This window comes from Cyprinus carpio, chromosome A11 (genome assembly GCF_018340385.1).
Source record: "Cyprinus carpio isolate SPL01 chromosome A11, ASM1834038v1, whole genome shotgun sequence".
Lineage (NCBI taxonomy): Eukaryota > Metazoa > Chordata > Actinopteri > Cypriniformes > Cyprinidae > Cyprinus > Cyprinus carpio.
Genome location: NC_056582.1, coordinates 25,896,408 through 25,924,330, shown reverse-complemented (window position 1 = coordinate 25,924,330; position 27,923 = coordinate 25,896,408). Strand labels below are relative to the sequence as shown.

Here is a 27,923-nt window from a genome sequence, read left to right as displayed (position 1 = left end):
CACACACACACACACACACACACACACATCTGAGCTTCTCCGTGAATCCCATCAGACTCAGAACAGCTCCGTCGCTCTCGGCCGGGGTTTTTCCTCTGACCGCTCCCTGCGCTCATACTCAGCCCCAGAAGTTTCCAGCTCTCGTTTCTAGGAGGCTCTTTTCTATTTGTGACTCTCGTCTAATTCAGGAGCTCGCTGCACCTGAGGGGACGAAAACATCCGACTAAAATTATCCCTTCTGTTCCCCTGGACGTGTCCTGACCGCTGCTCCCTCACAGAGTTTGATCTGAAAGACATGAAGCAGTGGGTTCTGATCCGCCTCGTGTCGTAATGAAGTGTAAAGCGTGAATGTAAATTTGTTTGCGTTTGTCTTTCCACACGAGATGAAGTGATGTTCTCAGGGGTCAGAGGTCAGAGGGCAACAGGTTCAGTGTCTCTGCTTCATCAGATCTAATTCAGTCCATGGTTTGATCCAGCCTCGTTTTACACCGGCCTGATCATCAGCGAGGGCCAGTGGGCCCCTGGAGGAGCGGAGGGGCCCTTCACAAACACATTCCTCACATGAGACTGTAGGGAAATAGCTCCAGAGGTCACAGAGGTCCAGCATGCTCTCTGCTGGTGATATGTGAGCACTAAACAATCATCTGGAGTCCGGAGCATCGATCAATAGCTTAGTTACTTTTTAGTTACCTTTTCCATAAAATGACTATTTTGCTCTAAATATTTGGTTGAGCATCTATTAAACAGCAAAAATCATACTAATAAAATTATTTCAGCATATATATCATGAAATAACATTAAGGTGTCATATTAGTCAATTTAAGATCTGTTAGTCAATTTTCAATAATCAATAGTCAATTTTAGCTTAGTTTCACTAACTTTACCTTAAAATGACAATTAAACTATTTGGCTGGTTGGTATATGTGTGTGTGTGTTTGTGTGTGTGTGTGTGTGTGTGTGTGTGTGTGTGTGTGTGTTTGTCAGGGTTGACAGCTGAGTGTTGTTAATATAGTATGATACATTTAATGTTTAAATTTATTTAATTATACACACAAACACACACACACACCCACACACACATAGGAAAAAAGCGACTTTCTTGTTGGTAATGTTTTAAAAGGCTAACACCCAAGCTCAAGACATCTAGTGGATGTTTGTAGTATCACAGTAGCGATAGCTCAACTCTTGTATATTCAGCACATTCTCGTTGTTCTCTAATAACAGTTGAGCAGAACGGAAGGGTTAAAGACTAAACAATCTGCTCCTTTCCTGTGCGTCCATGAGCGCATGCGTGATGAGAATGATTGACACCTGTCACTCACTGTCGTGTGTGTCCATCTGCTGGTCACTCTGTGTAATACACACCGCTCTCTCAGCTCGGACTTCATGTGCACGATAATTGATTGCATGGGTGTATTTTCCAGCATTTGCAGATGCTGTAAAGTGCAGTATAAATATGTATTATTAGACGAGTGTCTGTAACTGTAGTACTCTTGACTTGAGCAGGCTACAAACTTTTTTTATGAAATATGAAAAAATATTAAGCTGTCGCCTGTTTAAAGCAAACAGAAAGTGCTTTAAGATCAACAAGTGTAAAACACTAAAGCCATAAATTAATATATGTGTCCCTGCAGCACAGAAGCAGTCATAAGTAGCACAGGTATATTTGTAGCAATAGACAACAATACATTGTATGGGTCAAAATGATACATTTCTCTTTTATGCCAAAAATCATAAGGATATTAAGGATAGATATTGTTCCATGAAGATATTTTGTAAATTTCCTACCGTAAATATATCAAAACTTAATTTTTTGATTAGTAATATGCATTGCTAAGAACTTGAATTTGAACAACTTTAAAGATGATTTTCTCAATATTTAGATTTTTTTTTTGCACCCTCAAATTCCAGATTTTCAAATAGTTGTATCTCAGACAAATATTGTCCTCCTAACAAACCATACATCAATGGAGAGATCATTTATTCAGCTTTCATTAATCTCAATTTATTTATTTATTTATTTTTGACACTTATGAGTGGTTTTGTGCAGGGTCACATATAACAATAAATTCTGATCTGAAAAACAGTCCTAAAGGAATTCAGTAATCAGAAACATCAGTAATAGACAGACTCTGAAGGCGGATATTAATTTAAATATTTGTTCTAGTGAATCGACCGGTGTTTTTTTTTTTTTTTTTTTGTGCTTTAAACGAAAAATACAAAACAATACATCAAACATTATAAAGCCAGGGAAAAAATGATAAAAGAATGAAAAGAAAAAAATTGTGAATCAAAAGTGTTGATTTTTTTTTTTCATCCGGGGGGCTCGATACGTCACGACGCACATCCGCCCGCGGCGGCGTCTCGTTGGCGAGCAGCTGTTCGCGCGCTTTTACAGTTCAAGTAGCGGTTAAGATGCACACGTAACGTACAAACAAGCGTGCAGCACAGAGCCGGGATAAGAAGAGACGCTCTTTATTACAGAAGGATCTTAACAAGCGTTTCAACAGGTAATAGTTACATAATACCAATATAATATAATGTTTGTTTTGAAAGGGAGCAGGGATATTCGGTTAGTGTATAGTAATATTAGTGTACTGTGTGTGACGTCATGATATTGCCTAAATACAACTTTTACCGTATTTAAAGCGAAGTATGGTATTGTTATTTATTTTGAACTGTTACTATCATCATAATACACTGCATTTATCCGGTACTCAGAGGTACTTAACATTTTACATACGAAAGTAGGTTTTGTACGTTCGTGTTCAGTGTTTTGATGCTCCTTTGGTTGGAAAAAATGTCTTTATCTTCAGTTTAAAGTCACTCTTTAAGCTTTACGCGCAGGAATAACTTAATAAAGATGCTCTTCGTTACTTCCTAACGACGGGATGCAGGTTCGGTTAACAGATTGTGGGGAAATTCTCATTTTCTGTGTTTGAAAGTACTGAAGGAAAACGCTCTGAACGAGTCAGTGCATGAGTTCAGCTCAGACTGAGGCTTGAAACGACTCCCGGACCGTTTTGCCCATTGCTGATGTTAAGAGGGTGTGGCGCAGGCACTCTCATGCTGTGTCTGAAATCGCTCACTCGTTCACTAATCCCTATATAGTGTATAGCAGTTGAGTGGACTATAATCAGAAATAAGTGAACGAAATAAGTGAACGGATTCGGACGGTGACCTGTTTTTATAGTCTATAACGGTGACGTGTACACTGCGCGTGAGACTTGGAGCGGCTGCAAAAACATCGTCACATATGCAATTTTATATTACATGTATATACTATTAATACCAATAACACTCAAAATTACTTTATTGTAATTATACATACCTCCCCTTTTCATTGATGGTATATTATTTATTTGTTTCGTAATGCTTTTATGTTCATAATCATATTATTAAAATACTGAGAACAAAAATAAACACACATTAACACGTTCATAATTTTATGTAATTTTTTTTTTAGGATCCTGAAACTCTCCCGAGCAGTGTTTTGAGCTCAGATGAGATAATGGTCATAGAGCGTCCTCAGGCGACCGTTAATTTGACATCAGAATGAATACTACCTACAGGTGATTTACAAACATTTTTAAATAGCCACCAAATTATCATCATTTTTGTAAGTTTACAACAATGCCACCTCAGTAAATTAGTAAAATATTAAACTGAGTTATTGCCTACATAATTCTACAAATAAACATGGATTGATCATTAACCCTAACCTGTTTTCTTATATAAACACCGCAGAATGACAACGCGAGTGGAAGACGATTGGAAAGAGATTGAATATGACGGGAGAATGTCACCAAAAAAGAGACGTATCGAAAGTAAGAAAACATTTATTTTATTTTGTTATTAGACATAATTTGATTAATCCTTAATATTTACACTGTTTTGATTTATTATTCATTTTTCAAACAGATGGCAACAGCATTCAAACACAATCTGAAAACATGAGATTTCAACAGAATAACAACCTTCCACAAGATAATAATAATAATAATAATAATAATAATTGTTTATCACCTGGACAGCTGATTCATAACCCAAATATAAAGTTTGACTTCACAGTTGACCAGAGGGATGGTAGCACAGCATTTGCTCCAAACCTACTGGGAACCAACATACATGGTGACGTGACCATGAACCTGCATGTGGTGAGTGTCTGATCACTATACTGTCTTATTGTATATCTAGTGGAGTTGATCATTTAAACTTGGTTTATGAGTATGTTATGTTTATGTGTGTGTTTTTTTCCAGCAAGGGGTGTCTCACTCTACCTCGAAGAACAAAAATGGTAAGATCTTTTGTTGTAGAACACTGTTCGTTTATAAATAAAATGCTCCGGTTAATGATAAGAATTTCCATCTTTGTCCTGATTTTTAGAAGTTCTCCGGAATGTAAAGAATGGGATGAAATCAAGAATAATGGAGGACTCTAAGTGGATTTTGGAGGGAAGCGCATCGAAGTCTGTCCTTCTAAAGAAGATCTACACACAACTGTACATCATCAATGACGAGTCGGACCCCATCAACAGAGAGCATGAGATCTGGCAGATCGAGACGACGCATGATTTAAACACATCAGCACAGACGGTTATCAACTACAATCAAATCCTTCAACCGCCCACAGATGAGAACAGAACCATAAAGACCGTTCTGACTAAAGGAATTGCTGGAATTGGGAAAACGTTGACCGTGCAGAAGTTTGTCTTCGACTGGGCAAGCGGAGAAGCCAATCAAGATCTGGAGTTTGTGTTTCTGCTGCCGTTCAGAGAGCTGAACTTGGCTGAAGGAGAAAAGAGTCTTTTTGACCTGATCTGTGTCTTTCACCCTGAGTTTAGAGAAATGAGAGAGATCTCTGAATGCATTTACGATAGGAAAGTTCTGTTCATCTTAGATGGTCTGGATGAATATAAAAAGGTTTTGGACTTTAAGAACAGGCTTTTGTTGGATGTGACTGAAGAAGCCTCAGTGGATGTCCTTCTGGTAAACCTTCTGCGAGGAAGACTTCTCCCATCCGCTCACGTGTGGATCACCAGCCGTCCCGTCGCAGCTGGACAGCTTCCGTCTGAGGTCTTCCGAAAGGGATACATCACACACATCAGAGGATTCACAGATGAGCAAAAGCAGGAGTACTTCAAGAGGCAGTTTGAGGATCCACAGCAAAGAAAAGAAGTCATCCGTCACCTAAAGTCTCAAAAGAGCCTGTGGATATTGTGCCACATACCTCTGTTTTGTTGGATTTCATCGGTTGTTCTCAAAGACATCATCGAAAGTCAGAATAAAGATAGAAACATGCCCTCAAATCTGACGGAAATGTACATCCACTATCTGCTCATTCAGACTGGACTGAGCCACAACAAATATCAATGGGTAGAGCTGTCACAGGAAGACGCTCTTCAGACACATAAAGAAGTGATTATGAAACTGGCAGAGCTGGCATACAGACAGCTGAAGGAACAGAATGCCATCTTCAGTGAAGAAGACTTGAAGAAATATGATATCTCTGTTGAAGAAGCGTCTCAGTATCCCGGCGTCATTACCTGCGTCTCAAAGTGCACATTTGGATATAAGAGGACAAAACTTTTCAGCTTTGTCCATCTCAGTGTCCAGGAATTCTTTGCAGCCATGTTTGCGTTTCAAGAATTCCTAGAATCGGGAAATCAAGGCTCTCTGGAATTAATTACAGCTAAAAACTCTAATTTGTGTGATTTTCTCAAAAGTTTGATCGATGAGGCCTTGAAAAGCAAAAATGGACACTTGGACCTCTTCATCTGTTTTGTCTTTGGGATTTCTTGTGATTCCAGCAGAGAGTTACTTGAAGGATTCCTGCTATCAGTCTGGAGAAGTAGTTCAGATGATCACAGAAAGGTGGCCACGTACATTAAGTCTTTGAGGAGGAAAGATCTGTCTTCCGAGAGATGCATCGGTCTCGTTCGTTGTCTGGTGGAGCTCAAGAACCCGGCGTTTTTTCAGGAAATGCATGAGCTTGAACGCTCACAGTGCAAAGAGCCCCTCACACCGTTCCAGAGCACACTTCTGGCTTACTACTTTGTGATGTCAGACACGAAACACGATGAGTTTGACCTCAGGAAATACAACATATCCTTAGACGGGTTTCAGAGGTTCTCCCCAGCCATCACATGCTTCAGAAAGGCTCTGTAAGTACTGTGAGGCTAAACGTCCTCATGATGTTTCATAAACATTCCCAGTCCAGTTTGAATGTTATAGAGTTTAAATGCAAAATTGTAACAGATTTCAAGGAATATTTTAAGTTTAAATGCAATATTGTGAGTTTTATCACAAAATTGTAATGGTTTTATTGCAATATGGACAGGCTCAAGGGAAGTGGCTTTACAGAGCAGCACTGTGAGATCCTGACGCATTACCTGTCTTCACCACACTCTCACCTGACTCATCTGGATCTGAGCCACAACGCTCTCGGTCTGTCCGCACTGCAGCGGCTTTCCACAGCGCTCCGTGATCCCAACTGCCAGATTGAGATTCTGAACCTCAGCCACAATAACTTCCAGAGTCAGGACAAGGAGCAGATCAAGTATGTGCTTTCTGGAGAAAACATGAATCTGAGAGTCCTGGACCTCAGCGACAATCCTCTACAGGATCCAGGAGTGGAAATACTCTCAGATGGACTGCAGAGCCCTAACTGTCATCTTGAAGTTCTGAAGTAAGTCAAACTAACCGCAAACATCAGTCTAAACACACAGATAAAGAAGAGAATTTGCCAGAATATGCTGACATGACATTTCAGGCTTTCAGGCTGTCTGATTAAAGAAGGAGTTCATCAGCTGGTGTCATCTTTAAAAGTCACTTCATATCTGAGAGAGCTGGACCTGCGCTATAATGATCTTGGAAACATCGGACAGGAGATTCTACAGCATGGGCTGCCCTCACTGAGGTCCTGTAGCTTCTGTCTGCTGGTGTTTCGGTGTATGGAAGGTTGACGTATACATCTCTTGTATGTTCTGTAACAGAATAACAGTGTGATTCTGCTCTTAACTCTGTCCTCTAACAGTATTTCCACTGGAGGAGAATGCGGTCACCAACCAGGACTGGATAAGTGTGAGTTTAAACATGCATTTGGATGTTTTTACATCAACATCAAGATTGTATGTTAAATTGTATATGAATTTATTGCAGTATAATATGTGTTTCTCTAAACTAACATAAGCTCAAAAAATCGTGCCAGCATTATAATTATGGAAGAATTATCAAACTGCCATATTCCATCCAAAATCTGTCCTCTGCTCACATAGATGTGCTGGACACAGTGTAAGTACTGTTGTTGCTAATACTAACTATAGACATTTGTAATTATAGATATTAGCTAATTTTAGAACAATTGTAATGTAAAAAAATTCAACTTCTCTGAAGCTGCTTTGAAACAATATGTGTTGTTGTGTCGGTATAAGTCCTAAACAAATAAATGTGATAAATCTCTCTGCTTTCAGATTTCGTAGCGCTGACCTTTGACCCTCAGACGGCTAATGAACACCTCTATCTGAGCGAGAACAACACTAAAGTCACTCGTCAGAAAGAGAAACAACAACTTCCTGCTAACGGCAAGAGATTCGACATGTGCAACCAGGTCCTGAGCTGCCAGCCGCTGATTGGACGCCGCTTCTTTACGGTGGATGTGATTGGCCCAGACGTGTATGTGGGCGTGGCCTGTAAGAGAATGGAGAGGAAGGGAGCGAGTAACGCAGTATGTCTGGGACAGAATAAGATGTCGTGGAGTCTACGTTTGTCAGATAATTTATGTGTGGCTCATCACTACAATGAAACCGTATCAGTTCAGTCAGAGTCCGTCAGAAAGCTGGGTGTGTTCGTGGACCGGGACGCTGGTTCTGTTTGCTTCTATATGTTGAGTCCACAGCATAAACCCTTGTATGTGTTTGATGCAGATTTTCCTCAGAACCAGGAGCTTTACGCTGCGTTCAGGATTCAGGAGCCAAACAGTGCAGCCGTTCTCAGTCAAGAAGCACTATAAATGTGTGTACAGTTACTGTTTGTGATTGATTCCTCAGATCCAGAGAGATGAGTGTGTCCAGATTTATGACCTGATGAACACTGAACCTCTGATAGTCCAGCAGATCTCAACCAGAACTGAGTGACTGATCAGGGTTTGTCTTGAGTTGTGTATATTTCTGAGTAAATGGTTTCATTTCATCAAAAATGAACTTGGATTAATTGGCTCTAATGTTTATGGGACTGAGTCTTTTAATATCCTGTAATCAATGAAATGTTTAATTCAGTGGTAATATTGTATTAAAACAAAAGTGACTTAACTTAAGCCTATTAAACGAGTGTGTCTTGGTGTTCTCCTAAAGAATAGTTCACCCAAAAATGAAAGTGCTCACTCTCAGTTCATCTGAGATCAGGATGAGTTTGTTTCTTCATCAGATTTGTAGAAATGTAGCACTGCATCAGTGTCTCAGCAATGGATGCTCTGCAGTGAATGGGTGCCGTCAGAATGAGAGTACAAACAGCTGATAAAAACATCACAATAATCCACAAGTAATCCACAGCACTCCAGTCCATCAGTTAACATCTGGAGATCTGCACATCCAGCATTAAGATGTTTTTAACTCAAATACATAGAGTCTATAATCCATAATAACACTTCCTCCAGTGAAAAAGTGCATCTGCTGTTGTGTCTCACATCAAAATCCAGACACATATTTGTTTAGAGCTGTTTAAACGCTGCTTGATCTGTGCAGATTTCTCTCCTGATTCACACCAGAACACTTTTTCACTGCAGGAAGTGTTATTATGGATTATGGACTTTTAGTCTGAAACTACCGATTGAAGCAAGGGCAGAGTGTTTAGAAGGGACATGTCCCTACCAATATCCAGCGATATTAAATTATCCATATCAATCAGCCGCATCTCAAATAGGGCACACCTTTGATATTACCTGAGAATATACTATATACCACATATAACCACTTTCAATGATGCATATTTACAGTTTTTTTTTTTTAACAGCTTACACACATTTTCAAAACTTTGCACACAAAATGCTAAATGCCTCTCATCTCTGTTGTTCCAACATGCTTCAAAGCTACCACCATCATTCCAGTCCCGAAGAAGCCATCTCCATCCTGCTTCAATGACTAACGTCCTGTTGCACTTACTCCCATCCTCATGAAGTGCTTTGATATTGAATATTACTTAAGACCAATACAAAGAAAGGATTTTTAGAAATCTTGGCCAACTGAAAAGTATGAGCATGTACAGCACTCAATACTTAGTTGGGGCTCCTTTCACCTGAATTACTGCAGCAATGCGGCGTGGCATGGAGTCGATCAGTCTGTGGCACTGCTCAGGTGTTATGAGAGCCCAGATTGCTCTGATAGTGGCCTTCAGCTCTTCTGCATTCTTGGGTCTGGCATATCGCATCTTCCTCTTCACAATACCCCACAGATTTTCTATGAGGTTAAGGTCAGGCGAGTTTGCTGGCCAATTAAGAACAGGGATACCATGGTCCTTAAACCAGGTACTGGAAGCTTTGGCACTGTGTGCAGGTGCCAAGTCCTGTTGGAAAATGAAATCTGCATCTCCGTAAAGTTGGTCAGCAGCAGGAAGCATGAAGTGCTCTAAAACTTCCTGGTATACAGCTGCGTTGACCTTGGACCTCAGAAAACACAGTGGACCAACACCAGCAGATGACATGGCACCCCAAACCATCACTGACTGTGGAAACTTAACACTGGACCTCAAGCAACGTGGACTGTGTGCCTCTTCTCTCTTCCTCCAGACTCTGGGACCCTGATATCCAAAGGAAATGCAAAATTTACTTTCATCAGAGAACATAACTTTGGACCACTCAGCAGCAGTCCAGTCCTTTTTGAAGCGAGATGCTTCTGACGCTGTCTGTTGTTCAAGAGTGGCTTGACACAAGGAATGCGACAGCTGAAACCCATGTCCTGCATACGTCTGTGTGTAGTGGTTCTTGAAGCACTGACTCCAGCTGCAGTCCACTCTTTGTGAATCTCCCCCACATTTTTGAATGGGTCTTGTTTCACAATCCTCTCCAGGGTGCAGTTATCCCTATTGCTTGTACACTTTTGTTCTACCACATCTTTTCCTTCCCTTCGCCTCTCTATTAATGTGCTTGGACACAGAGCTCTGTGAACAGCCAGCCTCTTTTGCAATGATCTTTTGTGTCTTGCCCTACTTGTGCAAGGTGTCAATGGTCGTCTTTTGGACAACTGCCAAGTCAGCAGTCTTCCCCATGATTGTGTAGCCTACAGAACTAGACTGAGAGACCATTTAAAGACCTTTGCAGGTGTTTTGAGTTAATTAACTGATTAGAGTGTGGCACCAGGTGTCTTCAATACTGAACCTTTTCACAATATTCTAATTTTCTGAGATACTGAATTCGGGATTTTCCTTAGTTGTCAGTTATAATCATCAAAATTAAAAGAAATAAACATTTGAAATATATCAGTCTGTGTGTAATGAATAAATATAATATATAAGTTTCACTTTTTGAATGGAATTAGTGAAATAAATCAACTTCTTGATGATATTCTAATTATATGACCAGCACCTGTATGTGCTGTACATGTGGAAGAATTGACAATAAAGCAGACTTGACTTGATCTCGCAAAATGAAGCGCTGCATTCAAAATATCACAAACGCATCTCAAAAGCAAAGACCTTTGCCATAATATATGTTTGGTGTGTGCTTCTGCTGTTTGAGTGTCAGCTTTCAGAAATGTGTGACAAGTGAAGATTTTGTGTGTGAGCAGCTGAAAAAAACTAACACTTGTGTGGAGTAAGAACATATAAGAGCTGAAGTGTTTAAACACAAGAGCAGAGTTCAAGGCAAGGCAAGTTTATTTATATAGCACATTTCGTACACAATGGTAATTCAAAGTGCTTTACATAAAAGAACGTAAAATAATCATGAAGAAAAATAATAAAAATAAAACAAGCAATTTTAAAATGAATTTAAAACAGTTAAAAATAGAAAATGATTTTATATAAAATACAGTGAATATGTAAAATACAGTGCAATCAGTTCGGACATCACACAGTGCTCATTCAATAAATGCACAGCTAAACAGATAAGTTTTGAGTCTAGATTTAAATGTGACTAATGTTTTAGCACATCTGATCTCTTCTGGAAGCTGATTCCAACTGCGAGCGGCGGACTCCCCTTGTTTTGTGTGAACCCTTGGTATTTCTAACTGACTCGATCCTAATGATCTGAGTGCTCTGTTAGGTTTATATTCAGTGAACATATCTGCAATGTATTTTGGTCCTAGGTCATTGAGTGATTTATAAACGAGTAAAAGTACTTTAAAATCAATCCTAAATGTAACTGGAAGCCAGTGTAAGGACCTGAGGACTGGTGTGATATGCTCAGATTTTCTGGGAATCTGACTTTGGGGGGGGGTTTGTCCGTCTCTCAACAGTGGCAAAAAGAGTACGAGTGTTGTTTAAGTTACTGTTTATAAGGTTTGAGAAGAAATTCTCTCTAGCTGGTGCTAGTTTCACATTAAAAGCATGAAGGCTGTCTTTATAGATGCTGTAGTGAATTTCAAGTTTCATTTTCCACCACATCCGCTCGGCTTTCAGCTTAATGATAAAGTTTACTCTCTTTAACTTCATGTTGTTCTGCTGTTTTGTGTTCATCTGCTCTTTTTACTTTGACTATCACTCTATATAAACTAATACAATCACACACAATCATTTTCTATAATAAACTGAACATTGACCAATTCTATGAGTCACTGGATGCTTTCGGATGATTTCTATTGAACTGCAGCTCAAACTATTTCAAATATAGTGAATTAAGCTACAAACTCCATCATAAAGCACAATGTGTGCATCGAACATGTATTGTGAGCTGCAGCTCGTCATATTAATGATTCTCTAGTTAGCAGTGAACCGCTTTCCTCCTCAACATGTTCATAGATTTGTGTTGGATGTTATCTTATGAGTTTTTATTTTGAAACATCACACTTTTTTCCTCTTGTTTCAGTTAATGTCATAAAACTATCGAGCTGAGCCAGACAGTGTCGTGTAAACATGACTGAAGACGAGAAAACCGGAAGAACAGACGAACCGATTCAATTGAGTGAGTCATTTACGCTGGAACTCGGGACTTCGATCATTCGGTTCAAGCGATTCACTAAAAAAAACGGTTCAAAAGAGCCATTCATTTTCCAATTTCGACATCACTTGTAATAATTTTAAAAAGCATGTAGTGATGGGTGAAACTGAGCTTTTCCAAACACTGAATCAGTTAAACCATTGCGTCACAAAATGATTCACTGTTTCGAAGCGCTCCAATCGGATCACGAATCATTTGATTCAGACCGGGACTTAAGTATTCTATAGTCCGGCGTTAATAATGAATCTGTGCGTGACATATCTGCGGCTCCTGCGCTCTCCAGCAGAGTGCGCCACAACTCCCAGAAACAAAAGAAGACGTGTGATGGAGCTAATATTCACTTTAAACGCTGCCTACTCAAATAACTTAAAGAAGAAAGACTAGCTACTGCGTCTGTGGCTTCATTAATAGTCTGCATCACTTTTAAGACCTTCGTCTGTCGTTAAATCATCTGCGGAGTCTCTTATAAATGAGTCACTGAGTCTCAGCATGCTTTGATTCCTCCTCATCCTCTCGTGATGGTGTGTGTGTGTGTGTGTGTGTGTGTGTGTGTGTGTGTGTGTGTGTGTGTGTGTGTGTGTGTGTGTTTATTCCTCTCACACTCACTCATTTTGGGTGTGGACGCGCGCCAGAGATCTCAATTACAGCACAAACACACTGAGATTAGAGCTGTAGTGAAACTGACAAACGTGATGCACAAATGAACAACAATCAAGACTTTTTTACTTTAACGAGGAAACCACGAGTGACTCTTTCCAGTGTTAAACTGTGCCTGGACCGTTTCCATGGCGTCGCTATGCAGTTGCTACAGTGTTTTGAATAGTTGTTATTTTGTTGCTATGCGTGTTTTTAGCATGTTACAATGTTTCTAATAGAAATCTGTTTCCGATATGGAACAGAAAAAAAGGTAAATACAAGTTTATATCTCACAGTTCTGAGTCTTACAATCGTTTCTTTCTTTTCTTTTTTTTTTTTTGCCACAATAAAAATTAAAAAGATATTTATGACTTTGTGATTCTGACTTATTTCTTGCATTCCAAGTTTATATCATGCAACTATACCTTTGACATTATATCTCACAACTACAAATGTTAATTCACCAAAAGCAGTTTTACTGTAATAAAACCATGGTTAATTTTCATAAGGGAATTATGAGTTTATATCTCACTATATTTTCTCTGAATTGTGAGATAAAAAGTTGCAGTTACCTTTTTATTTTTCTAATTCCACAATACAAACAAACTTCCATTGTTTCTAGGTGTTTCTTCATGTCTGGTGTGAATCTCTTCTTCAATGTTTGTCCATCAAGTGAAGAATCAGTAAAAAAAGATAACTGCTGCATGTTGAGGTGAGATTCAGAGTGAGTGTGTCACTTTAAAACTGCTCTTTATAAAACAACTCACTCGACTTTACATAAACCGGGAGAGAGAGAGAGAGAGAGAGTATCTGGTGTGAGGTTCCACTCTCTCTCTCTCAGTCTTCACGCTGCACTCGTCTCTCTCACATCGCTCTGATCACAGGTGAGTCCCAGCTCATCATCACATTCATCTGATACTGATTCACAGATACTTCATGAAGCTCTGTTTGATTCTGTTAGTTTCTCTCAGCTGTTACTAGATTTTCTTGTGTGATTAATAATAGTGTATTTGTGCTTCACAATCTCATTCTCTTGAATTTAAAGAGACACTACACCAAAAAAAAGACCATTTTGTCATTATTTTCTCTATCATGTCAAAACTGTGTGAATTTCTTTCTTTTGGAACAAAATTAAATACTTGAAGAATATTAGAAACCAAACAACATTGAACCCCTTTGACTTTCATTGCATGGACAAGAAAACATTGGCATTTCTCAAAATATCTTCTTCAGAATTTTGGGTGAAATTTGCCGTAAATTCTCGATCCACCATGACCTTTAGAGTCTAACCTTTACATGAGATACGCTCAGAATTTCAGCTTTTATTATAACAATTGTAAGTTATTGCGAGATATAATTTTTTTCCTCAATTTTGTGTTTAAATCTAACAATTGCAAGTTATTAATCGATTAGACGTAAACTCAGAATTGAGCTGAACACAAAATGAAGATATTTCGAACAACGCTGGAAACCAAACAACATTGAACCCCACTGACTTTCATCACAAGGACAAAAAAACAAGACATTTCTCAAAATATCTTCTCATATTGTTGATTTTGGGCTGAACTTTCCCATGAAGTCTCCATGAGCTGTGGTCCTCGGTGTGTTTCGGTGGAATGTGTGTGTGGTTTGTGCGTCTGTGGTTGTGATATAACACATGCAGCTGTGAATGTGAAGATGAAGACTCAAACCACTGAAACACACACACACAGTCAAACCTTAATTCATTCAGACTCTTCAACATTTCTCACATTATCACAGTTTATTGGCTATAGTTTGGAAAACTGTAATAAAACATGAGAAGAGCTCAACTGTCAGAACAAACTGATCTTGATGATGTCAGATAACTCTGATAGAAAGGTGTGTAGTGAATTCTGTTGAATAGCTGTGGTGTTAAATTTAAGAACACAATTAGATAAAACCAATTCAGCTCAATTAATTACCGAGCAGTGCTTCATTGTGTTCAGTCTGTGGTGTGAAAAGATCACATTAGCAATTAAAGAAAAACACTTAATCAAAACATGCTCAGGTCAAAGTGTCTGAATCATTTTTGCTCCGGTAGTCCACTGTATGAAGAATATTTGGGTATAATATGTCACAGTTTACTTTATTTTGCTCTCCTCTCTTACATAAATGAACTATAGTGTCCTGCACCCACTACTGAAAAAATATCAATAATTATATCTGGACTCTGAATCATTTTTGGTTTGACTGTACATGCGTCCATGATCCAGTGATCTTCACTCCTAACTTGAACTTCTCGTGGTCTTCTGTGCTTGGGGTTAATTACTGCTGTCTGGAGTTATGAGCTCTGATTGCATGTGTGTGCAGGATCCCAAGCGCTTGAGAAGGGTGATGTGTAACGCACGTGTCCGAGCGCAGGCGGAGGAGAAGATGAAGATGATGATGATGATGGTGGTGGTGGTCCTCACCGTCGCTCCGCTCGCGCAGGGGGTCCCAGGATTCCAGGTGCGTCTGGTGGGCAGCAGGAACAGGTTCGAGGGCCGCGTGGAGGTGCTGTATAACGGAGCATGGGGAACTGTGTGTGACGACGAGGTCAACATCAATCTGGCCCACGTGGTGTGTCGCGAGCTGGGCTTTTCCAGCGGACTCACCTGGGCTCACAGCGCCAAGTTCGGCGAGGGCCGCGGTAAGAATCTCCACTCAGTGTCCAGTGAGGATCATGATGATGATGATGATGGGAAAAAACAGAAAATCATTTACATGTTCCCGGTCTTAAAATGTTAGTTGCGACTTTTCATCGCACAGTTGACTCTTTTTCCTCACAATTGTGATTTTATATATTGCTCTGTGCGAGTTATTAATTGCAAGTTATTAGTTGGCGAGATGTAAACTCAGAATCCCAACTTTTTATGAGAATTTCGAGTTTATATCTAACAGTATAACAATTGTGAGTTATTAATTCAGAGTTATTAAATGCAAGATGTAGAATTCATTTTTTTTTCTCAGAATTACAAGTTTATATCTAATAATTGCGAGTTATTAATTGCAAAATATTAATCGCAAGGTGTAAACTCAGACTTCAAACATTTTTCTCAGAAATTTGAGTTTATACATAACAATTGCAAGTTATTTGCAAAATGTAAAAGAGGGAAAAGGTCAGATTTACTAGAAAAAAAAGTCAAAATTCTAAATTTATACAACTTACAATTTGCATTCGTGAGGATAAAAACTCACAATTCTGAGAAAAAATAATCTAATTAAAACAAAAAGTTGCAAGTACTTTATATATATATATAGCATACAACGGGGCTAAAGGCACCCCCTAAGAAAAAAATATGCTTTTCACTGCGCCCAAAGTGTATGATTGCAGAACAAATATACGTTTGTATTGAACATTAATGGAGCAGCAGATTTTGTGTGAAGTCGTTATCAAATATTAGATCAACTAAGCACAGAAGGTTCAGACAAATATACAGGTGCATCTTGAAAAGCGGATGTTTTGGAAAATGCTACATCAAGTGTTTTTTTACCCCAGGCGCCTTTATCCCTGTTGTACCCTATACATTGTGTGTGTGTATATATATATATATATTTTCCATGGCAGAATTACACTTCCGTACAATCCATATTTTATAAAGCACTTCAATAATGTGACTGTCCTCTTCATCTGACATCATCAATCACTCTTATTGATCAAACAGACACACTTTCAGCATCCCATCAGTTCATCTTGTCAATCCCTCTCTCTGAATGTGTTTTGTCACTCATAAATTGATCCTGCGAGTCAAACAGGTGGTGAATGTCTCATGTTGACTCCACTGGTCTCCATCAGCAGCACACTCGAGCAGAAATGACTCTGGTTCTGGTGTGTTCAGGTCAGATCTGGCTGGATAACGTCTGGTGTTCGGGCAGCGAGAGCTCTCTGTCGGAGTGCCGGTCGAACGGTTGGGGTGTGAGCGACTGCACTCATGCTGAAGATCTGGGTGTCATCTGCAATCCGGATCAACCCAACCATCACGTCCCCCGTTACCCAGAACCCCCTTCACCTCAGATCACTAACCTCATCTCGAACGCTCCTCAGCGCGGGCACGAGATCAGCCTCCACCGCGGCGGCCGCGGCCCGTCCTCACCGCAGCTCAACGGCCATCGCATCCAGCTGCGCAGGAACGGGTTCGAGAGCGCCGTCACCCCGCGGGGACACCAGATACCGGACTTCCTGCGCAGCAGAGCCTCCTATAGACGAGCACATGACGTGACGCCCGCTCAGACCACACGAAACCCTGAGAGACCAGCACCAGCGCCGAGGCCGGTTTACAGTCTTGAGCCGGTCTATCCCAGTGTGGAGCACAGTAACAGGATGGATCTGGACTTCAGCGACATGGACGAGCAGGTCAGAGTCTCTAATGCTCACCACAGCTGTGTTTATTTGATCAAAAATACATTAAAAACATTGAAATATTATTATAATGTAAAACAGCTGTTTTCTGTGTGAATCTCTGTTAAAGTGTAATTTATTTCTGTGATGTGCAGCTGTATTTTCAGCATCATTACTCCAGTCTTCAGAGTAACATCATAAACAAAAATAATAATAATAATATTAAGAAACATTTCTGATTATTATCAATGTTGAAAACAGTTTCAGAAAACTGAAATATTTTTCAATTCAAATGTTTGGGGTACGTATAATTTAAAAAAGAAATATATACTTTTATTCAGCAAGGATGCATTAAATTGATTAAAAATGACAGTAAAGACATTTCTAATGTTACAGAGTGTTGTTCTTTTGAAAGTTTATTCATCTGTGAATCCTGAAGAATATTGGAATCCTGAAAATAATTATTCCAGGTTTTAGATGAATTCTAGATGATCCAGCTCGGTCATTAGTTGGTTAGCTGGAAGTCCATCTTAGACCAGCTCCACTAACTCTAGTCTGACCATGTTAATCTGGTCAGTTTTTTCCAGTGGTTCAGCAGTGTCATGTAATTAAAGACTAGCAGTCTAAACATGCTGTAAACCGCAGTCGTTTAGAGCAAATACTGTATTTTTGCTCTGTTTGAATCTTGGAATAAAAACTATATCAGACTCTATGAGCCATAATAACCTGACGGATCAAATATGATCATTACACACATTTTATCTAAAGGTTGAATAAACTCTGTTTGTCCGTGTCTCTCTCAGACGTCTGGGTCGCTCCGGCTGGACGAGGTGCGTCTCCGACCCGTTCTGACCGCCACTCAGAGCGCTGCCATGGTAACGGAGGGTGTGCTGGAGGTGAGGCATGCTGGGAAATGGAGGCAGGTGTGTAGTCTGGGCTGGGATCTGAGCAGCAGTCGTGTGGCGTGTGGCATGCTGGGATTCCCGTCCGCGGAGCAGCACGACACACGCGTGTACCGGTGAGTACGTGTCATTCTGGAGCGTGTTTCATGTGTTACATGGTTTCTAGAATTATAGTTATTATAGTTAACTAAAACTGAAACTGAAATAAAACGATAAAAAATTTTCTGTTAGTAAATAAAATCAAATATAAAAACATTTGATTTCAAAAGTCTCAGAGCACTAGAGAAAATGCTTATATTTAGCTTATTTTTTTAATTGAATGCACATTTTAACAAATTATACATCAATGAAAGTTGATGTGGAACATAAAATGTGAGAATGTCTCAGTCACCACTGAACCCAGGGATATTATAGTTAAGTTATTTTTTTTTTTAATTAAATTAAAAAATAAATAATAATTGTTAACTGAAATAAAATAAAATATAGAAACTTAAACTTGTTTAAAAATGTTAAAAATGAATAATAAATGTTGAATGAAATAAAATAAAATATTATAACTTAACTTTTTTTAAGAACTTATTGTAACTAGTTGCCAAGGCAACATCTCTCAGTTTAATGTAGTTTAACTAAAATTAAAACTGACAAAAAATTTAATAAACCCATATAGACATAAAAAAATTTAACTACTAAAAAAGGTAAAAACGCCTACAATTAAAATAAGAGCAGAAAATATAAAATAAAAATCTAATACAAAATATTAGCTAAAAGTATATTAATAATACTAAAATAACACGGTCACTAACACTTAAATTAAAACAAACAAATACAATGGTTAGTAAATAAAATATAAAAACCGGTCTTGCAACATTTCTCGTTTTAATGTAGCTGATGCAAGTTGATTAACTTGATTTACTAAAATAACTAAACTAAAAAAATAGAAATATTATCACAAACTCTAAGTATATCAATGACTCTGAAATAACACTAGTTTGAGGGGTTCATCTGTTAAACTGAACATGTTTCTCCTCACTGTTTGTGATTCTGGCTGTAAATCAGCGTCCGCGTGAGATTTCAGTGTCCTTGCTCTGCTCTTCTTTCTAAACATCTGATCTGATCTGATCTGGAGAACATCAGCCTCCCACAGAATGAAGCGACCGCATGAGCCGTGAAAAAGAGACAGGCTTCCTCTGTCTTCACAGGAACCACAGCGGGACGTCCTGCTCGAGTCGTTCAGTTTCTGTCTGATAAACTTTCTTCTCTTTCATCAGAGCGCGTGCGTTTCCATCAGCTCTCACTTCCACTTCCTGCTCAAATCAGCCGCGTCTTTGATCTAGTCATAACAGGACAGAGGCTCGTGAGATTCGGAGGAAGCGTGTTGGATCTGCCCCGATAATTAACTGACTGAGACTGATTAAACGAGTTATAGTCACACCATCTTCATCAGCAGTGACGAGCTGAACGAACCCAAAGACCTCCAGCCACCATACGGCAGAAAATAAGAGTGGCTAAATACATATGTGTTTCAAAATATATTTATGTTAATATATGTTCTACCACTATATTTTTTGTATTTTTTATATATATATATTTAAAAAAAAACAAGTTTAAATATTTACATAAATATTTAGTTAGATTTATGACAAATTGCCCAAAAATATATATAAATATATTACATACATAAATACATTCACATACGTTACATTCATGCAACACACTTGAAAATAAATCAGCAAGAATTCATATTTCATTGAGCTTCACTGTTTACAACATATATTTAGCATGTATTTTAAAATGTATTGTGGCCTCAAAAATATAAATTTTTCGCAGTATGGGATCTAAGGGACCGTTCAAACAAAATGTGTTTTTGCCTTTAAAAAAGAAAAACGCAAGATGTGGCAGCACACTAACGTTTGCGTACAGTGCGTGTGATGCAAATTCCGTCACCAGAAGAGTACACGCACATTATACGTGCACCACCTGATTTTTGTAACCGTACTTTGGACGCGGAGGTTGCACATGCGCATTGAATTAGTTTTGCACTAATCATTTGTTCCACAAGGTGGCAGCACTGTTGAAAACAAAACTAAAGAGACGAAACAACAACAAAATATGCATTCAAATGTCAGTTCCAAAACACTGAACCAATCAGAAGAGCCCGGAGGCGGGGCAAGCTTTTGTTTACAATAGCAAGTTGGCATGGCAACTGTTTTATTTGATGTCAATGTGGCAGAGGCGTTCTGGCGAAACTGTTTCTGAACACTGCGTCTCTCTGTGTGTTATTCTGCCCACTGCAGCACCGAGAGAAAGTTTAATAAGAAAAAGCTCAGTTTTAATGAGCAGTATTTATGTGGTCTGGAATAGATTTAATAGTTCTGACCTTTAGTTCACTCTCACTACACTTTACATTAGTAGGCTTTATCTCAGTTTCAGAGCAGATACGATGCAAGTGCTGCTCTTCTTCAGGATTTCTGTCTTGTTTTCCAGTGCAGATCTCTACAGATTCACTGGAGGAACAAAAAGACTGAAGTCTGATATTTGATCCTAATGTGTTAACGTTCTCAGACGTCCTGCATCTTGTGTCTGGATTTCAGAAAGTTCAGATGTTAGTCGTACTGGAGAACAGTATTGTTCTGTGAGGAGCTGTGATTTATTCCGGAGTGCTAAATGATGGGCATGAGTCTCTTTTTCTGTCCTGTCTATATTAAACTGCAGCCGCAGCCAGATTCTGTGCTTCTGTGAGTGAGTGATTTTTAATAGCTGGTTTCGTTCAGCTGTTTCAGGACTCCACCCGTTTCAGCTCGATTCTGTCTGCTGTTTCATTTAAACTTCATTTCATTGTGAGAAAAAGCACCTTGGCTTTATATGTAGAATGCAGTTAAATGTGTTTCCATTTCAGGCCATGAGAGTAAAGAGCAGTTCACTGATGTTATGTTCTGGATTAAATCTAATCGTCAGATCTTTATATTTAAAGATCATAATTAGTTTGACACACATTCCCTAAACACACTGAATAAGCACTTTTCTTCTCTAAAAAGGACTTTGATTGAAGGATGTTTGGTTTTGTCGAAGAAAATCCTAGTGTTTTGGACAAAACAGGTTGTTAAAGTGATCATACCCTTACGGCAAAAAAAACCCTTTTCAAATACATTTTTAAATATATTTCAAAGTATGGCCAAAAATATTTTTGCAAAAATAAGTTTCAAAATATATTAACTATTTTTTACCAATATATATATATATTTAAATATATTTAATATATATTTTGCAAAGCATTTAAAAATATATTTTGTCCCCCACATATTTCAATCAAAAAAAATAAAAATAAATAAATTCACATTTGTCACATTTGAAGTAAAATTACATTTTTTGCCTAGAACATATGTGAATATATATAACACATCTGAATAAAAATAAATAATGAATAAAGCCTAAATGGAAGCTATTGTACGATTGGAAATGTACAAACCCAATTCCAGAAAAGTTGGGACGTTTTGTAAAATGCAATAAAATCAAGAATCTGTGACTTGTTGAATTCTCTTTAATATATTTGATTAAGCTTCACTGTTTGAAACATAAATTCATCATATATTTTGGGCAGAAACTGGAGAGCTGATTGTAGACGTGTTTGTGTGCAGACAGGCGTGTGATCTAAACACTGATTGTCTCGTGTGTTTTCATGTTTGCTCTTGACTGATGATGTGCTCGTCGCTCGTTAATGCATCTCTTCTGATCTTCTCTTGATGCGTCTGTGGCTCCGGGGGGCTCTCGGGTCATGTGACTGCTCTCAGCCAATCACGGCTCTGCATGGATCTCTGTTGATGTGGCAAATAAGTGGTTCCCTAAAGTCACGCTGCGGCGCTCAGACAGACGATGTATATACACACACGCTGCTCTCAGCGTTTCCAGAAACACAATGCTGTGAGTTTGTTGTGTTTCCATGCGACACAGAGAGCTCTGTGTGTTTCAGCAGGTGCTTGTGGGTATTTTTAACTGCTGCTTTAATTCAGTGACTCGTTAGGACGGTCGTTTCAGCTCTTTTGTTTAACCTCCTCTAAACTCAGCCGCTGTATAATCCAACCCAGAAACAAGCTTCATCTCAGCACTTCGACTATCCCTCTAGAGATAATTGAGAAGTGTGATGTTGGATCATGTCACGGCGTCTCTACTAAACTCTATACACTTCATAAGTGATGTCTGACTTTGATAACTATAGTTCTCTCCTTAAATATGAAGAGCTCAAACAAGACATACTCTAAATTTCACTGGAAGTTTATGGACATAATTATAATAGAAGTCAGACACTGAAGAGAGTCGCTGTTTTTATCTCTTCTGAGAAAGATTCATTTGTTTGTTTGTCAGTGAAGCACACAGAGACACTCAGATCAGATCTATTCATGTTCATCTGGTCTCTTTATTCCGAGTACATGGAAACTGTCCAGAGTTCTGTGTAAACTGCATCTCTGTATTCATCCTGTGTGTCTCTTAAAGTGAACAACAACAACAAAAATGGAAACCACAAAGTAACCATAATTTTGCTACACTAACCAGTGTAACCATGGCATTTGTAGTAAAACTGTGGTTACACAAACAAACAAACAAAAAACATTCCATGGTTAATTTTCTTAAGGGATTTGTATTTGTGTTGTTTCCCTTTTTTTTTTATTATTATTACTGTTCTGCCTTAATGGTTTGATGTGTTGTACTGTTTAATAATAATAATAAAAAAAGAAAATATCAGATTAAATGATTCGCGATCCGCATGCCTGAGTTCCGACCAAATCAAATGATTCGTGATCTGATTGGAGCGCTTCGAAACAGTGAATCATTTTGTGACGCAATGGTTTAACTGATTCAGTGTTTGGAAAAGCTCAGTTTCACCATCACTATAAATGCTTTTTGAAATCATTACAAGTGATGTCTAAATTGGAAAATGAATGGCTCTTTTTTTTTTTTTAGTGAATCGCTTGAACCGAATGTTCGAAGTCCCGTGTTTGAATCAATTGAATCGGTTCCAGCGTAAATGACTCACTTAATTGAATCGGTTCGTCAGTTCTTCTTTTCTCGTCTTCAGTCATGTTTACACGACACTGTCAGCACTACTACTGGCTCAGCTCGATAGTTTTATGACATTAACTGAAACAAGAGGAAAAAAGTGTGATGTTTCAAAATAAAAACTCATAAGATAACATCCAACACAAATCTATGAACATGTTCAGGAGGAAAGCGGTTCACTGTTAACTAGAGAATCATTAATATGACGAGCTGCAGCTCACAATACATGTTCGATGCACACATTGTGCTTTATGATGGAGTTTGTAGCTTAATTCACTATATTTGAAATAGTTTGAGCTGCAGTTCAATAGAAATCATCCGAAAGCATCCAGTGTCTCATAGAATTGGTCAATATTCAGTTTATCAGTGTATATTGTAATAAATATTATAGAAATGATTGTTGTGTGTGATTGTATTAGTTTATATAGAGTGATAGTCAAAGTAAAAAGAGCAGATGAACACAAAACAGCAGAACAACATGTAATTAAAGAGAGTAAACTTCATCACTTCATCTGAACTCGTGTGTTTAAACACTTCAGCTCTTGTATGTTCTTACTCCACACGTGTGTTAGATGTTTTGTAGTGTATCTCTGTAACTTCTCTGTAACACATCAAAGGTGTGACCTATTTCACATGCAGTCGAAATTACCACAACAGTGTTACACACAGCACACATATTTAACTGTGATCAAAATTATTGATATGGATAATTTGGTAGTTGCTGGATATTGGTAGGGATTGTCATAGCATACTAAACTCTACACCCTTAAGACATAAAATACATCAGTAATATCTGCGTGTGGTTTTTAAAGCCTTTACTTGCTGTCAGGTGTGGGACTGCAGAGGGACATCAAACCAAACAGATGAACTCATTTACTCACTAGTCTCTTTGTGTTTATAATCGTGCTCTAGCAAGCTATTAGTTTGTTATATTTAAACTCATATTCTATATAAATATTGAAAGAGTGTTGCAGACGTTGAAGTCATGTGATAGTGTAGATTGTGTTATAATTATTATAATGAACAAAACATTATTTGCTGCAGCCATTCAAAAGCCAGTGAAAAAATCCTGTTGGGTTTCCTCTGTGGAACTATAAAAGATACATCATCACGACTGCATCCCCTATTAGACGTCAATCCTCTCCTAAACCCCGCCCCCATAGACGTATCAGCCAATCCGGTGTCAGCTCACCTGAATGCATTTACATGCATGTATTTGGTAGGGTGCTCTGATTGATCGGCTGATAATCTCTCTGGGATGATTGATCAGCGGTCTGTGAAAGAACCGATACTGTGAGAGGTTTGGTCTCGTCTCAGTCTCTGTCCAGCTGACCAATCACAACACATCTCGTATTTCAGAAGGCGGGCCTTCATTTGATACAGGAACTATTGCAGCCACAAAGCAGGCTTGTGCTGTGTGTAAGCTATCGTGCAACAATTACACGATTGTAAAAACAAAAATACAGTGCATGATCAAACATTTAGGTGAGGTGTGTGTGTGTGTGTGTGTGTATGTATGTGTATATATATATATATATATATATATAGATAGATATAATTTTTTGGTTGTTGTTGTTGAAAAATGCACACAAGAGTCACCTAAGAGGGGAATTCATTTTCAAAAATTAAATTCCAGCCCTGAATAAATGTATAAAATTCCTGATTGGAGTCTTACTATAAATAATCCCTAGCATTTCTCAAGTGACTTGCACTGCATTCAGAGTACACTTTTGCTTTAATCAGTTCTTGCTTTCCCTGGGAATCAAACTTACAATCCTTTCCTCTCTAAACTACATGATTGTTGGTGGGTTTGTGCTGTTCTTGAGTCTCGTTCTGTCTGTGAGGTTTATTTAGCTGATGCTCAGACGCTGCTGTGTTTCAGATTTTCTAGACCTGAATACACACGGGCGCGTTTCGGTGTGTTTTCATGCTGATATATGGACGGGAAACACAAGCATGAGTGGTTTTGGCTCAGCTTTGAGAACATGGAGATCTGTGTGTGAACGTCTGCTGACCACAAACCCAGCAGAACGTCCCGGAGTGTTTCCATAGAGTTTATTTACCATCTACTGCTCGCTGGCGATGCTATGCATATATACAGTCACGGTCAGAGTTATTGGCCCCCTTGGTAAATATGAGCAAAGAAGGCTGTAAAAATAAATCTGCATTGTTTATCCTTTTGATCTTTCATTAAAAAAATTCACAAAAATCTAATCTTTCATTGAAGTAAAACTATTGAACGTGGGGGTGGGACCTCATTAGGAAATAAATTATTTTTGTGATTTTTTTTTTTTTTTTTGCCAAGGGGCCAATAACTGTGACCACAGACGTGTCTGAGATGAATGAATGAACGAGGCATTTATATAGTGCTTTATTGTGTATTGCTGTACACCCAAAGCGCTTTACAATCATTACACACATAAACAAGCTCTGTCACTCATGCTAAACCTGTTTATTTAGTCCAGTCCTATTTGTGTTGTTTCAGGAAACTGTGGGACTCAAAGATGGAGGATCCAGCCACAAGGTACGGCTTTATTATCTGTTTGTTGTCAGTGCTGGCTGTATGAAGGGACTCTCAGAGTGATGTGTGTGTGTCTGCAGGTCTGCGGCCCGTAAGAAGGCGTTCTGGGTCGAGCGGGTTCAGTGTTCGGGTTCGGAGGTGTCTCTGGCGCAGTGTCGAGCGCAGCTCTCCGTCCCGCGGCACGACGTCCCGTGCTCCGGAGGGATGCACGCGGTGGTGCGCTGTGTTCCCGGCGCTCAGTTCTCCAGAAGCTCCGCCTCCAGACGGCCGCAGGCTCCTCCCCCTCTGAACGTGAGTGCTGCACAAGGTCCAGCTGTGAGCCCTGGCTCCGGTGACGCGGCTCACGTGTCTGTGTGCTCCCGCAGGCGGCGGTGCGTCTGAAGGCCGGTGCGCGGCTGGGCGAGGGCCGGGTGGAGGTGCTCCGCGAGGGTAAGTGGGGGACCGTGTGTGACCATCGGTGGGACCTGACAGCGGCCAGCGTGGTGTGCAGAGAGCTGGGCTTCGGCTCGGCCAGAGAGGCCCCGCGAGGAGCGCTCATGGGTCAAGGTAATGTCACCTCCGCATGGTAAAAGATTCAGAGCTGATACGAGCTCAGTGCTATTTCCTCTTTCCCAGTGACTGATGGGTGCTGAGTTTGAGTTTCTCAGCCAGTCTAAACAGAAAACATGAAACACTCACACAGACGCCGGTCAGACGCCGCGATGGGAATGTTTAGTTCAGTCTTCATGCTCCTGTGAGAACACTGTAGTTTGTGCTGCACGGTTTTGGGAAAAAATCTAATTGCAAACTATTACTAAATAAAATTATTAAACAAAATAGTAAATATTCCTAACCCTGCACAAATATAATTGGCCAAAATATTGTTATTATTTTATTTTTTAAAAATCTGTTTATTACTTTTATTATTACATAAAAATACAACAAAAAATAAATAAATATTCCAAATCCTTTTGGCACAATTCGTCCAAAACAAAATGTAATGACTGTATATCAGCATTATTATATTAAGTAAAAATATTAAACAAAAGAATACATTTCTAATTAACTCCCTGCAATAAATCTAATAATAATAATGATTACATTATTACCATAAAAATATGTGAATGTGAATATGTGAAAAACTTCTGTGAATGGAGAAAACAGAAAAACTATAGGCTTACATAAAGAGGAATATAGGCATATACACTTAATATATTTCACTTAAATCATATTGACAGATTAACGAAACAAAATAAAAAATGTGCTAAATTACGGTTCATTGTGACACGTTCCAAAGTTTTCGGAAAGGAAAACCAAACAGCAGAGAGTAGTTTTCTTTACTTTGCAAAGCTTTACAGTTTTAATTATTATTATCTTAATTATTATCTTAAAAATACTTTAATGTCTTTAAAGTGTTGATAGATGTTTAGTAGCCTACATTTGGCCAAAATCTAGAAAAGATGAGGCTGTATTGGCTGTGACTAAGCGCAGTGGGTTATTGGCTAACGTTACCAGTTCTCTCTTTTTTAAAGAAAACACTGTACTTTTTGTTATTATTATTATTATTATTATTATTAGGCAAATTATAGGCAAAGAAAATTGTTTTTAAAAAATAACGTTATTAACTGGTATTTCTTCCACCCGAACTGGTTTCAGAACGGTAATAATATCAGAGGAACGCAGGAACAGAAGCCTTAAAATATCATTTCTGCTTGGAGTGAACCAATTGAATTTTTTTTTTTTTTCGCTTTCAAGCCCTGCTTACCACCCTGCACAATTTAGCCATAAAATTGTGATTATATATCAAAATGACTATAAAATCATAATAATAATTGTCAGAGACTAGGCTTATTGACACGTATGTTTGGTGTAATGTTGGTCCACCTGCTAGTCCAGGACTAACCAGCATAAACCAGTCTGGAGACTGAGTTATTCAGACGTTGTGGAACACAAAGGCTCTGAATGTTCACTGCTGATCAAGCACATCACAACAGTACATCAGCATTATGAGGAGTCTTCCCAACACGCTGTCCTATAAATGTGCATTTGTTCCATGGTCTCATGTTTGGGGTTTTGCCCTGGTGTTTGAATGCCTCTATTTTCAGGGTTAATGTTCTGAATTATACGCTGTCCGTCTGTTCTTCAGTGGTGATGAGGAGAATAAGAGACATGTCTGCTGGTGACTTCATAAATCAACCGTGCACAAATTACAGGGAGTCCCATCCGTATGCACGTGTCTCTCCATCCCGTCTGCTGCTATTTCCATCTATTAAACACTTTCATTGTAATTTACTGAACCCAGCGTCCACATCACACATGTCCCCATTTATCTTGCAATCAGGGCAGT

General features: G+C 38.8%; 2 protein-coding genes across 3 annotated transcripts in view; both read left to right on the top strand.

The window, feature by feature from the left end:
• The first annotated feature begins 2,346 nt into the window (after positions 1-2,346).
• LOC109073210 (NACHT, LRR and PYD domains-containing protein 12-like) lies at positions 2,347-8,318 on the top strand. Of its 2 annotated transcripts, XM_019089371.2 has the most exons (10): positions 2,347-2,510; positions 3,467-3,572; positions 3,748-3,827; positions 3,922-4,157; positions 4,261-4,297; positions 4,387-6,163; positions 6,340-6,687; positions 6,772-6,918; positions 7,036-7,082; positions 7,472-8,318. In XM_019089371.2, the coding sequence occupies exons 2-10, from the start codon at positions 3,556-3,558 to the stop codon at positions 8,008-8,010; spliced, it is 3,228 nt and encodes a 1,075-aa protein (XP_018944916.2). In that variant the 5' UTR covers positions 2,347-2,510; positions 3,467-3,555; the 3' UTR covers positions 8,011-8,318. The 2 variants fall into 2 exon arrangements, with proteins under 2 accessions (XP_018944916.2, XP_042622860.1); XM_042766926.1 differs by lacking the exon at positions 3,467-3,572.
• A 5,301-nt stretch (positions 8,319-13,619) lies between these two features.
• LOC109068969 (lysyl oxidase homolog 4) overlaps positions 13,620-27,923 on the top strand; it is a 34,928-nt gene continuing 20,624 nt past the window's right edge. The window contains exons 1-7 of the mRNA XM_042766927.1: positions 13,620-13,667; positions 15,115-15,433; positions 16,623-17,137; positions 17,926-18,140; positions 25,562-25,600; positions 25,678-25,888; positions 25,963-26,143. Coding sequence (XP_042622861.1) covers positions 15,139-15,433; positions 16,623-17,137; positions 17,926-18,140; positions 25,562-25,600; positions 25,678-25,888; positions 25,963-26,143 — 1,456 coding nt within the window. The 5' untranslated portion in view covers positions 13,620-13,667; positions 15,115-15,138. The remainder of the gene's footprint in view (positions 13,668-15,114; positions 15,434-16,622; positions 17,138-17,925; positions 18,141-25,561; positions 25,601-25,677; positions 25,889-25,962; positions 26,144-27,923) is intronic.

Bases quoted from the DNA above. Each gene is read 5' to 3' on its own strand.
- LOC109073210 (XM_019089371.2), top strand. The intron at 3,828-3,921 runs GTAAGAAAACAT...TTTTTCAAACAG, and splicing joins AAAAAAGAGACGTATCGAAA to ATGGCAACAGCATTCAAACA. The intron at 6,688-6,771 runs GTAAGTCAAACT...ATGACATTTCAG, and splicing joins TGTCATCTTGAAGTTCTGAA to GCTTTCAGGCTGTCTGATTA.